Below are 12,809 nucleotides of genomic sequence, written 5' to 3' on the forward strand. Positions count from 1 at the left end.
AAGAAAATTCTAAACGTAAAGGACAACTACTTTATGCTCTACTATTTTGCTAACTTTTTTTTTTTTTTTTTTCCTTTTCTAGGGCCACTCCTGCAGCATATGGAGGTTCCCAGGCTAGGGGTCTAATTGGAGCCATAGCCACCGGCCTATGCCAGAGCCACAGCAATGCAGGATCTGAGCTGCGTCTGCAACCTACACCACAGCTCATGGCAACACTGGGTCCTTAACCCACTGAGCAAGGCCAGGGATCGAACCCGCAACCTCATGGTTCCTAGTTGGATTCATTAACCACTGCGCCACAACAGGAACTCCTATTTTGCTAACTCTTAACAACAAAATGGAAAAAGTACACATGGTCTACTATACACCGATCTTTTATTTTCCTTCTTCCTAACCAGCAAGGTTCAGGATCTTCATCTTATCCATGTACAAAAATATGGGGAAAAAATTCTATATGAAGAGGCACCTCCAAACCAAAGCAAACTGTGATGATCAGATAGTATCAGATATCTAATACCCCTCAAGGGAAAAAACAAATAACAGAATAAAAAGACCAAAATAAGACTCACGTAGATCTCCAAATACCAGCCAATCATAAAAACTTTTAGAAATGCAAATATATAAAGATTAAGAGTGAATGCTCTTCATAAAACCACCTTATAATATATGATGACCAGTAAATGTGATCTCATAGTTGGTATGTTAAATCATTTACCTTTTCTGAATGATTAAGCATGTCTTGAGCATCTTTTCTTTCTCCTTCCACTCTTTCAAGATTATGTTTGAGATGCTTCACCTCCTCTTGTAAAGATGTAATTCGAGCTACCAAGTGAGAAGAAAGTTCAAGTCATACAATCATTAAAGGAAATCTTTATTTTTCCAACATGATAATTAAGATAAAAAAGTTTTAAATCTCCTGATAGAAATTTATTAGGTATTTTCTTGGTAGTATAAACAATAATTACAATATACAGTGATAAAGATATTAATTAGCTGGAGACCATCTAGTACATATTCTTCACTTTACAAATGGTCCAGAAATCATATCCGAGTGCTCTTTTCTGCCATGTTAATTAAGGCCAGTATTTAAGTGCTGTGGTTTTTTTGTTGTTGTTGTTTCTTTGTCTTTTTAGGGCTGCACCTGTGGCATACGGAAGTTCTCAGGCTACAGGGGTCGAATTGAAGCTGCAGCTTCCTGCCTATGCCATAGCAACATGGGATCAGAGCTGTGTCTGTGACCTACACCACAACTGTCCCTGTTCCTTAACCCACTGAGTGAGGCCAGGGATTGAACCCGTTTCCTCACTGGATACTAGTTGGGTTCGTTACATGAGCCACAAGGGAAACTCTTTTAAGCGCTTTTTATGTGCCAGACATTCCAAAAAGTGTTTAATTACCATTAAACTGAATGAAGCCAACCTCCATTGTTAAAGAAACTAAGTTTTAAGGAATTCAAGTGCTCTAACAAAGCTTAGTCTTAACCCACCTGAGGCTCATGCCATGTATGTAGCAACCCACATAGTCAGAAACTCTCCACATTAAGATATGTTTTAGATTTTACAAGGTTTTTTGGAAGGGCTGTGCCTGCTGCACGTGGAAGCTCCCAGGCCAGGGAGTGAACATGCACCACAGAAGTGACCTGAGGTGTAGTGACACCACCAGATCCTTAACCCCTCACACCACAGGGAACTACAGGTTTTACAATTTTTTTGTTTTTTTGTCTTTTTAGGGCCACATTCACGGCATATGGACTTCCTGGGCTAGGGGTCAAATCAGAGCTACAGCTGCCAGCCTACGCCACAGTCACAGCAATGCCAGATCCGAGCCAAGTCTACGACCTACACCACAGCTCATGGCAATGCTGGATCCTTTACCCACTGAGTAAGGTCAGGGATCGAACCTGAAATCTCATGGTTCCTAGTTGGATTTCTTTCCACTGCACCACGAGGGGAATTCCCAGGTTTTACAATTTTTAATGCATAAGTACTACATAAAGTCAAATTTAGCAGAGGCAGAATCTAACATACATGAATACATTTTCTAGTTCAAAAATAAAAATCTATTTTCTGATTTTGTGATTCAATGTAGCCTAAGATTTGACAGGGAAATGGATGAAGCACTCTAAAGAACCAGGAAAAATTTTGTACTTCTTAAAGTTCAGTGTTTAATTTGCTGTACTTGCCAAAGTCTTCAAGCCACTCAACCTGCCTCTCATATTTTAGTATTTCTGAAGCAGTTCTTTAATGAACAAATTAATAATAAATCTTTGGCACCTGATAATGATTGTCTGCTAGGCTAGTTCTAGGATCTAGAGAGAAATGAAACAATTTTATTTACACACACAGACAACATGGTCAGATAATACGGCATTCTGTTTATGAAGGAGTATGTTCATACAGAGAAAGAAACACTTGCTAATTTCTTTCAAATGGCTGAGCAAAAATATAGGGTATGTTGTGTTTGCATGGAGAGTTAAAGCAAATAAATGTAGGTGTTTAAATGTTAGTGACATTTATTTATTTATTTTGGCTGCACTCGCAGGATGTGGAAGTTCCTGGGCCAGGGATCGAACCCTGTGCCACAGCAGCGACCCAAGCTACTGCAATACTGTCAGCTCTTTAACCCGCTACACCACAAGGGAACTCTTAACGTGCAATTTAAAAAAATGCTTCTTCTGGTATTTATAATAAATAATAGGTTTTAAAAAATCTGTAGAAAGATAGTAAATTCAGATTATACTGAATTTTTCATGCAGTTGGCTTATATAAACCAACTCCCAAGAAGACAAAGTAATGAACACATATGGCTTGAATCCATTAGTGTCCGAGTAACATATAAAACATATCTTAAATACAGTTTATTTTCCTCATTTATTGTATTTCTAAAATACACTAAGAAGTCATAACTTGTCTATACGATACATGAAAGCAAAGAAGCCTCATGTACAAAAAAACAGTGGAAGGAATAAGAACCTAAATATCAGGTATCAAGCTAAATGGATCACAATAAAGATTCTTGAGGAAAACAGGGAATAATGTTTTCAGGATTTAATCAATTCGTTCGACAGGCCACATTAAACAGCAGTGATCATAAAAGAAAAAAAAAAAAAACTGGAGTTCCCGTCGTGGCTCAGTAGTTAACGAGTCCGACTAGGAACCATGAGGTTGCGGGTTCGATCCCTGGCCTTGCTCAGTGGGTTAAGGATCTGGTGTTGCCGTGAGCTGTGGTGTAGGTTGCAGATGTGGCTAGGATCCCGCATTGCTGTGGCTCTGGTGTAGGCTGGTGGCTACAGCTCCGATTAGACCCCTACCCTGGGAACCTCCAAATGCTGCGGGAGTGGCCCAAGAAAATAGCAAAAAGACAAAACAAACAAACAAAAAACTGTACTACATGAAAAATAAGAAAAGCAAGACCTCCTGTTCATTGGAAGACAGCATTTAAGAGTAAAAAGGCAAATCATGAAGTGGAAGAAGATTATGGTAAATACATTTGATGAAGGACTAACAGCTAGGACTTATAAAAACCAATAAGAAAAAGGCAAACAATCCAATGAAAAAAATGGGCAAGGGAGTTCCTGCTGTGGCTCATCGGTAACGAATATGACTAAAATCCAAGAGGACGTCAGATCCCTGACCTTGCTGAGTGAGTTAAGGATCTGGTGTTGCTGTCAACTGCAGTGTAGGTCACAGATGTGGCTCGGGTCTGGTGTTGCTGTGCCTGTGGTGTAGGCCGGCGGCAGCAGCTCTGACTCAACCACTGTGATTACTTGGAGAAAAAGGGGTTAGTGACTAAGAGGAGGTACAAGAGAACTTATGAGCTGCTGGTAATGCTCAGTTTCATGATCTGGATTCTTTTTACACAGGTGGTTTATGCTTTGAAAGAATTTCCAGGTACATATTTAAAATTTTATTTTAACATGTACATACATGTTAAGTTTTAACAACAAAAATCCTCACTTTGAAAAATCTATGTATGTTAAAATCCCCACATATGAAATCTACAAACTAAATTTGAGGTCCTTCAACTATATATAAAAATTAAAAATAAATGAATGGGAAAGATACATCATGAAAAGACATATTAAGATGAAAAATTCTCATGGTCAGATGTATTCTATATCATTTATAGTAATACAATTCTAATCCAGTAAGAAGATACAGAAGTCATTAAACCTTAACCACCAAATAACACTGCATTAAAAATATACAAAAGCAGGGTATCATGTAATATCTACAGCTAACATCATACTCATAGACAACACAAAAGGAAAACTAAGACAATTCCATTTATTAGAGCATCTAAAAGAACAAAATATCTAGGAAAAATTTAACCATGGAGGCATAAGACTTGTACACTGAAAATGAAACAAAACTAAGCTAAAATATCTGAAATGAATTTAATTTTTTTAATTAAAAATGTTTTCTTTTGGTCTTTTTAGAGCCACACCTGCAGCATATGGAGATTCCCAGGCTAGGGGTCAAATTGGAGCCGCAGATGCCAGCCCATGACACAGCCACAGCAATGCCAAATCTAAGCTACATCTGCAACCTACACCACAGCTTGCAGCAATGCTGGATCTTTAACCCACTGAGCAAGACCAGGGATCAAACCTGCATCCTTGGGTTCTTAACCCACTAACCACAATGGGAGCTGAAATTGGTTTTAAAAAGATCAAAATAAATGGAAGTATATTCTATGTTCATGGATTGGAAGACTTAATATGTTAAGATGGCAATACTACCCTAAGCAACCTATAGTTTCAATGCAATCCATATCAAAATTCACAAATACTAGAGAGGGTGTGGAGAAAAAGGGAACTCTCCTGCACTGTTGGTAGGAATGTAAATGTACAACCACTATGGAAGAAGTATGGCAGTTCTTCAGAAACCTAAATATAGAACTACCATATGATTCAGCAATCCCACTCCTGGGCATAATTCCAGCTAAAACTTTCATTCAAAAAGACATGTGCACCCATATGTTCACTGCAGCACTAGTCACAATAGCCAAGACATGGAAACAACTCAAATATCCACTGACAGATGAATAGATTAAGAAGATGTGGTACATATATATATACACAATGGAATACTACTCACCCATAAAAAGAATAATATCATTTGCAGCAACATGGATGGAACTAGAGATTTTTATACCAAGTCAGAAAGACAGATACCATATGATATCACTTATATGTGGAATCTAAAATACTGCACAGATGAACCTATCTACAGAACAGAAACAGACTCACAGACATGGACATCAGACTTGTGGTTGCCAAGGGGGAAAGGGAGAGAGTGGGATGGATTGGGAGTTTGGAGTTCATAGATGCAAACTGTTAAATTTAGAATGGACAGGCAATGAAGTCCTGCTGTCTAGCACAGGGAACTATGTCCAGTCACTTGTGATGGAACATGGTAAAAATATGAGAAAGAGTGTATACAGATGTATGACTGGGTCGCTCTGCTGTAGAGTAGAAATAGAACAATGTAAATCAACCATATATATGAATGAAAAGAAACACTTAAAAAAATTCCAAATATCTTTCATGCAGAAATGGAAAATCAGATCCTCAAATTCATATGGAATTACTTGGAACCTTGAACAGTTAAAACAGTATTGAAGAAGAACAACAAAGTTGAAGAACTCAAACTTCCCAATTTTAGAACTAGTTATATAGGGCTACAGTGATCAAAATAGTGTGGTACTGGCATAAGGACAGACGTATAGACCAAGTGAATAGAAATGAGAATTTAGAAAGAAAACTGTGTATCTATAGCCAACAGATTTCCAATAGGGATGCCAACACCATTCAATGGGGGGAAGAAGTCTCTTCAACAAACATTACTGGGACAAACAGATATCCACATGTAAAAGAATGAAATTGGACCCCTATATTATTACCAGATGTATTTGTTTTGAGTTAAAAATTGACTCTAATTAGGTCAAAGACCTGAACAAAGGGCTAAAACCACGTAATATTTAGAAGACACAGGGAAAAATTCATGATCATGGATTTGGCAATGTATTATGAGATGTAACACATTATGTATATGTGTATGCACATGATATGAAGCATAAGCAACATATATTAGGTAACTGGACTTCACCAAAATTAGCTTTTGTACATGAAGAAAAATGAAAAGACAAACTACAGAAGGGGATTAAATATTAGCAAGTCATAAACTTGATAATGTCTAATATCCAGACTATTAAAAAAGTCAAAAACAAAAAGATAGAAAACTCAATTAAAAAATAGACAAAGGACAAGAACATGTTTCTGAAACAAAGGACATGTTTCTGAAGAAGATACACAAATGGCCAAAAAAGCACAGAAAAGATGCTCAACCTCATTAGTCATTAGGGAAATGAAAACCAAAACCACCACGAGACAGGACTTCGTATACATTAGAGTGGTTGTAACCAAAAACAGTTAAATACCATGTATCAGTAAGAAGTTGGAGAAATTAAAACCCTTGTACATTGCTGGTGGGAATATAAAATGATGCAGCTATTGTGGAAAACAGTTTGGAAATTCCTCAAAAGATAAACACAAAATTACCACATGAGCCCGCAATTCCATGCCTGTGTGTGTGTGCGCATAAAAGCCAAAAGGAAGAAACAACTCAGATGTCTATCAACAGATGAATGGCTGAACAAATATGGTACATACCTACAACAGATTACTCAGCCATAAATGATGAAGTACTGATATATGCTATAATATTGATGAATCATAAAAGTGAAGGAAGTCTGACTCAAAAGGTCATGTATTATATGAAGTTATTTTTATGAAGGACTCAAAATAGGTAATTCAGAGATATAAAAGATTGTGGGTGCTAGGGGCTAGGGAGAAGAGCATATAGGGAAGGACAGCTTAATGGGTTAAGTCTTCTTTTGGCCTATGAAAATGTCTTGGTACTAGAGAGACAGGTGATTGTACAACACTGTGAATGTATTGAATGCCACTGAATTGTACACTTTTAAGCTGTTAATTTTTTGTTATATGAATTTCACCTCAATATAAAAACATGCAAAGCAAAAGCTGTTAGAAATATAAAGGGTTATGAGAAAAAGCTACAACCATAGTGATGACTTTTAAAACATGTTCTTGGCATATCAAAGAGACAATAAATGAAGTCTTAAAAAACTGATTAGTTTGATTAGAAAACTGATCTATTGTTTTTCCTCCAAAAAACAAACCCCAAAATATATGAAATAAAAACATACAATTTCCAAATGCCCATGTAACAGTTAAAAACAAAACAAAAGTGCATTACATTATGATATACTATTCCCTCAATCTATTTCTCTATAGACATGAAGTTTTTTTTTTTTTTTTCATTTTTAAAGGGCTATAAAAAGCAAAAAAGAATACGTCACAGAGATTGCACGTGGTCCACAAAGTCTAAAGTATGTATTATCCAGTTATATTTGAGAAGTTATTTCCCACATATAGGAAGAAGTTTCTGTTTACTAGTGTACATGGAGGGCATGCAATATGGAAATAATTGTGACTTTACCAGAAGCTCAGCCTTCCAAACTATAAAAAATTTATACCCAGGGGATCTGAAATTTCTTAAGGACCATAAAAAATTAACATAAAAACTGTATGTGTGCGTGTGTGTGTGTTTTAACCATAATGCACCTTTATGTATATGTTGAAGCTCATATAAGTTTTGAATATTTTTTAATTTAAATTGAAAAATAAACCTCAAAGGACGTACTGAAAAAGGATAAACAACAAGTCATGCTATGAATTTTTCTTAACTTCACCAATATCTAAAAAATAGAGTCCATTAAAACCATTGTTGATGAACACAGGGATGGTCTCTTCTTTGAAAGCAAGCACTTCAAAGCTCAGTGGTATGTGGAAAAACACAGACTTAAAGAATTTTAGAGTTGAAATTTATAGGGGTCACCTAATCTTGGTTTATAGATAAAAAACAGATCAAGGAAGTGACTTGCATACAGCTGATAAACTGTATATAAAAAGGCCTAGAGAAGCAATTTAAGGAAGTCAAATACAAAGCTTTTCTAATACATATAATGAGGATACATTTCTTGGTTATAGTCAGATCTATTTTAAGCTTAGTCCCTGAGAAATAAGATTGCACAACACTCCTCAGTGAAGAACCAATGGCAGATCCTAATTTCTGTTTCTAAAGTCCAGAAACTGACCCTGACCTTTCTCCACAGAATTATAACTAATCATCAAGCCCCATGAGACCTCAAACTATGTTCACAAACTATGTTCCCATCCTGTGATTTGGGTTAAAATGGACTAACCTACCCTTTGCTTTCCCTGAAAGATTTGGCAACTTCCATACATATCTGATTTGATTAGGTAGTATGGTAACTGTTGCCTATAGAAACAGAATATAGAAAAATATGTGAGAAGTGATTAAAGCCAGGCATCTTGCTGAAAACAAACTGACTTTAACTACCATGACCAAAATTTTCCTTTATTCACTGTTAGTTATCCCCAGTCTTTTCCCTTTCAGACTTAAAACCACTGCTGATATCTCTAGTCCTAATTTTTCCAAGTATCTAATTCTTTATTTGTAATGAGATTCTGTTTCCTCAGTTGACTTTCAATTTCTACACACAGTACATAAGAGTGATAATCTTCTGTAACTGGATTAGTTCCACTTTAAAGAAAGACTTTTATGAGTTGGGTACTTTTTCAAATTAAGTTTTCAGTAATCTGGCTATAAAATATAAAATAGTCATATTACCTATATCACAAGGTTACCTGTGAGAGTTAAGAAATTACAACTTGGGGAGTTCCCGTCGTGGCGCAGTGGTTAATGAATCCGACTAGGAACCATGAGGTTGCGGGTTCGGTCCCTGCCCTTGCTCAGTGGGTTAACGATCCGGCGTTGCCGTGAGCTGTGGCGTAGGTTGCAGACGCGGCTCGGATCCAGTGTTGCTGTGGCTCTGGCGTAGGCCGGTGGCTACAGCTCCGATTCAACCCCTAGCCTGGGAACCTCCATATGCCGTGGGAGCGGCCCAAGAAATAGCAACAACAACAACAACAACAAAAGACAAAAGGAAAAAAAAAAAAAAAAAAAAAAAAAAAAAAAAAAAAAAAAAAGAAATTACAACTTGGGAAGTTCCCATTGTGGTTCAGCAGTAACAAATCTGACAAGGGTCTGTAAGGATATAGGTTCGGGAGTTCCCGTCGTGGCGCAGTGGTTAACGAATCCAACTAAGAACCATGAGGTTGCGGGTGTGATCCCTGGCCTTGTTCAGTTGGTTAAGGATCCAGCATTGCCATGAGCTGTGGTGTAGGTTGCAGACGCGGCTCAGGTCCTGCATTGCTGTGGCTGTGGCATAGGCCAGTGGCTATAGCTCCAATTCGACCCCTAGCCTGGGAACCTCCATATGCCTCGCGAGTGGCCCAAAAAATGGCAAAAAAACAAAAAAACAAAACAAAACAAAAAAAAGGGTTCAGTCCCTGGCCTCACTCAGTGAGTTAAGATCTGGTATTGCCATGAGCTGTGGCGTAGGCTGCAAGTGCAGCTCAGATTTTGCACTGCTGTGGCTGTGGCGCAGGCTGGCAATTGTAGCTCCCATTTGATCCCTCATCTGGGAAATTTCACATGCCACAGACATAGCTCTAAAAAAGTAAAGAAAGAAATTACAACTTGATACAAATTGTCCTGAAAGAGAAAGAATGCTAATCATTTCCAGTATTACCAAGGTCATTTTTCTTTTCTTTTTTTAAAAATTGAAGTATAGTTGATGTACAGTATTATATAACTTACAGGTGTACTACAGTGATTCACAATTTTTAAAGGTTATACTCCATTTATAGTTATCATAAAATATTTGCTATATTCCTCATGTTGTACAAAATATCCCTGTAGTTTACTTTATAACTAATAGTTTGTACATCTTAGTCCCCTATTCCTACATTTCCTACATTACCCCTCCCCACATCGCTCTCTAAACTGGTAACCATAGTGTGTTTTTCTTATCTGTGAGTCTATTTTTTTGTTTGTTTGTTCTAATACCAGTTTGCTGTATTTTTCAGATTCCACATATGATATCATACAATATTTGTCTTTCTCTGTCTGACCTTTTTCACTTAGCACGATGTCTCCAAGTCCATCCACGTTGTTGCAAAAGGCAATATTCCATTCTTTTTTATGGCTGAGTAGTATTCCACTATATATGTGTGTGTGTGTGTGTGTATACATATACCACATCTTCTTCATCCACTCATCTATTGATGAGCACTTAGGCTGATCCCATATCTTGGCAATTGTAAATACCGCTGTTATGACCACTGGGTGCATGTATCTTTCCCAATTAGTGTTTTTTTTTGTGTGTGTGTGGGGAATATACCTAGGAGTGGAATTGCTGGTCATATGGTAGTTCCATTTTTAGTTTTTTGAGAAACCTCCATACTGTTTTCCACAGTGGCTGTGCCAATTTATATTCCCACCAATAGTGTGTGAAGGCAAAGGTCATTTTTTTTGAGGATAACATAATCAAAAATACATTACCTTAAACTAAAAAATTACTTATGTGGCCATGCCTGCAACATGAGGAGGTTCCTAGGCCAGGGATCAAACCCACGCCCCAGCTATAACCAGAGCCACAAAAGTGACAAGGCTGGATCCTTAACCCACTGAGGCATGAGGAAATTCCAACTTAAAGATTATTAACATACTAAATTTTACGTTTTTAGCTACAATTAAAAATAAAAAATTTAAAAATTATTTTCCACTGAGAGACAGAAAAAAAAAATGTGGTATATATGACATGTGCACACAATGGAATAGAATACAACCTTAAAAAGGAAGAATTGAAATTCAATACATGCCACAACACGGATAGGTCCTGAAGACATTAATAAGCTAAGTGGAATAAGACAGACAAAAGGATAAATATTGAGGTACCACTTTTATGAAGTAGTCAAATTCATAGAGACAAAAAGTAGAATGGTGGTTACCAGGGGATGGGAAGAGTGGGAAATGAGGAGTTACTGTTTAATGGGTATGATGGAGTTTTAGCCTGGGATGATGAAAAAGTTCTGAAGATGGATAGTAGTGATGATTGCACAACAATGTGAATGTACTTTATGCCAGTGAACTGTATGTTTAAAAATGGTTGAAATAGGGAATTACTGTTGTGGCTCAGCAGAGATGTTGTCTCTTTAAGGATGAGGGTTTGACCCCTAGCTTTGCTCAGTGGGTTAAGAATCCAGCGCTATGGCAACTGTGGCATAGGCTGCAGCTGTAGCTCTACTTCAACCCCTGGCCTGGAGCTTCCATATGTCACAGGTCCAGCTACTTAAAAAAAAAAAAAAAAAAAAAAGTTGAAACAGTAAATTTTATACCCATGTTACCACAATAAGAAACAAGTATTACCTTGTAGGTCTCCAATCATCTCAGAATCACGACCTCTGTCTCTTCGTTCAGCTTCTAATACAGCTTGCAGCTGGTAATAATCCTTGTCTGTTTGTGATTTTGAATTCTCTAAAATTCTATTTCTCTCCTGCAGTTCTCTGTTAAGGGACTCCAGCTGAGTAATTGACTTGCTCATCTCAGTGTGACTCTTCCTTAACCTTACAGCTGTGTCTGATTCTGTCCTAAGTAAGTCATTGGCTTCTTCTAGCTAATTAAAACAGAAAGCAAGAAAAGAGGTTTTTTTACTATTACACAATAAAATTTATTTTAATTTAGATTAAAAAAAAAATCTCATTCCAAAATCTTACCTGCTTTTGTAACTGTGCCAGCTTCTCATTCGCAAGCTGTGAATTCTGACTGACTTTCTTTAAGTCTTCCAACTGATCCTTTAATGTAGAAACTAGAAAATGAAGGAATGATAAGTTTTCATAGAAGAAACATATACATCCCTTATAAAAAAATGAAATGATTTTAGGCCTTAAAAGTCAGCCATTTAGCTCCAAATTCCATCCTGGGAGTACTTTTATTTTGAACTTATCAAAAAGTAGAGTACTGTTTTACAATATAGAATGCAAAAACAGATTTGTTTCTACTGTTGTTATATTTCAAATTGTTTTTTTTTGTCTTTTTTTTTAGGGCCGCATCCTTGGCATATGGAGGTTCCCAAGCTAGGGGGTCCAGTCAGAGCTGTAGCCAACAGCCTATGCCAGAGCCACAGCAAGGTAGGATCTGAGCTGTGTCTACGTCCTTCACCACAGCTCATGGCAATGCCAGATCCTTAACCCACTGAGCCACAACAGGAACTCCAGTATTTCAAATTCTTCTATTCCCTTGATAAGGTTAATCAATTAGTGAAATGTTACAAAGCTAGCATTAGCATTATCTATTTTTAAATAGTGCAAATCTTTGATTAGTTGAATTATTTATAAAATGGTACCCAATGGTATATAGCACGTCTTCCTCTATATCATCTCCCAGTCCCTCTGCCTCTCCACCCCAGCGGCAACTATTACTAATTTCTTGCATATCCTAATATAGTCTATGTATCTATACTCTAATATATAAAAACAAAACTATAAATGTTTTCATATGCATACCTATACGTGCGTACACACACATATTTAAGCATATATGGACAAGCAATGTTATTTTAAATCTATACATTGTTTTTTTAAAGGTGTATTTTAGAGATTCTTTTACAACAGTTTATAAGGAGATGCTTTTTTCTTTTATAAAATATATAGTATTCTACCATACAGATGTACTAAAATTTATTATATCACTGACTACATTTAATTTATAATTTTTACAATTTTAAACAATGCTAAAATAGCTTTGTTTATATATCAGTGTGTATGTGCACAGGTGTACATAAAATAAATTTTTAGA

The 12,809-nt window shown here is 36.7% G+C and overlaps 1 protein-coding gene across 7 annotated transcripts in view; it reads right to left on the minus strand.

The window, feature by feature from the left end:
- ROCK1 (Rho associated coiled-coil containing protein kinase 1) overlaps window positions 1-12,809 on the minus strand; it is a 151,034-nt gene that overhangs the window by 41,943 nt on the left and 96,282 nt on the right. For all 7 annotated transcript variants that reach the window (XR_014807728.1, XM_084964317.1, XM_084964319.1 and 4 more), the window contains exons 15-17: window positions 11,729-11,820; window positions 11,382-11,628; window positions 716-822 (exon numbers count right to left, since the gene is read on the minus strand). Coding sequence is in view for 6 of the 7 variants with exons in the window: in XM_084964317.1 (XP_084820443.1) it covers window positions 716-822; window positions 11,382-11,628; window positions 11,729-11,820 (446 nt within the window). In the remaining variant the exon portion in view is untranslated. The remainder of the gene's footprint in view (window positions 1-715; window positions 823-11,381; window positions 11,629-11,728; window positions 11,821-12,809) is intronic.

The sequence above is a fragment of the Sus scrofa genome, chromosome 6 (assembly GCF_054392235.1).
Source record: "Sus scrofa isolate SSC_HxYL_T2T_F1_AM1 chromosome 6, Sscrofa_HxYL_maternal_Yorkshire_Landrace_v2.0, whole genome shotgun sequence".
Taxonomy (NCBI): Eukaryota; Metazoa; Chordata; class Mammalia; order Artiodactyla; family Suidae; genus Sus; species Sus scrofa.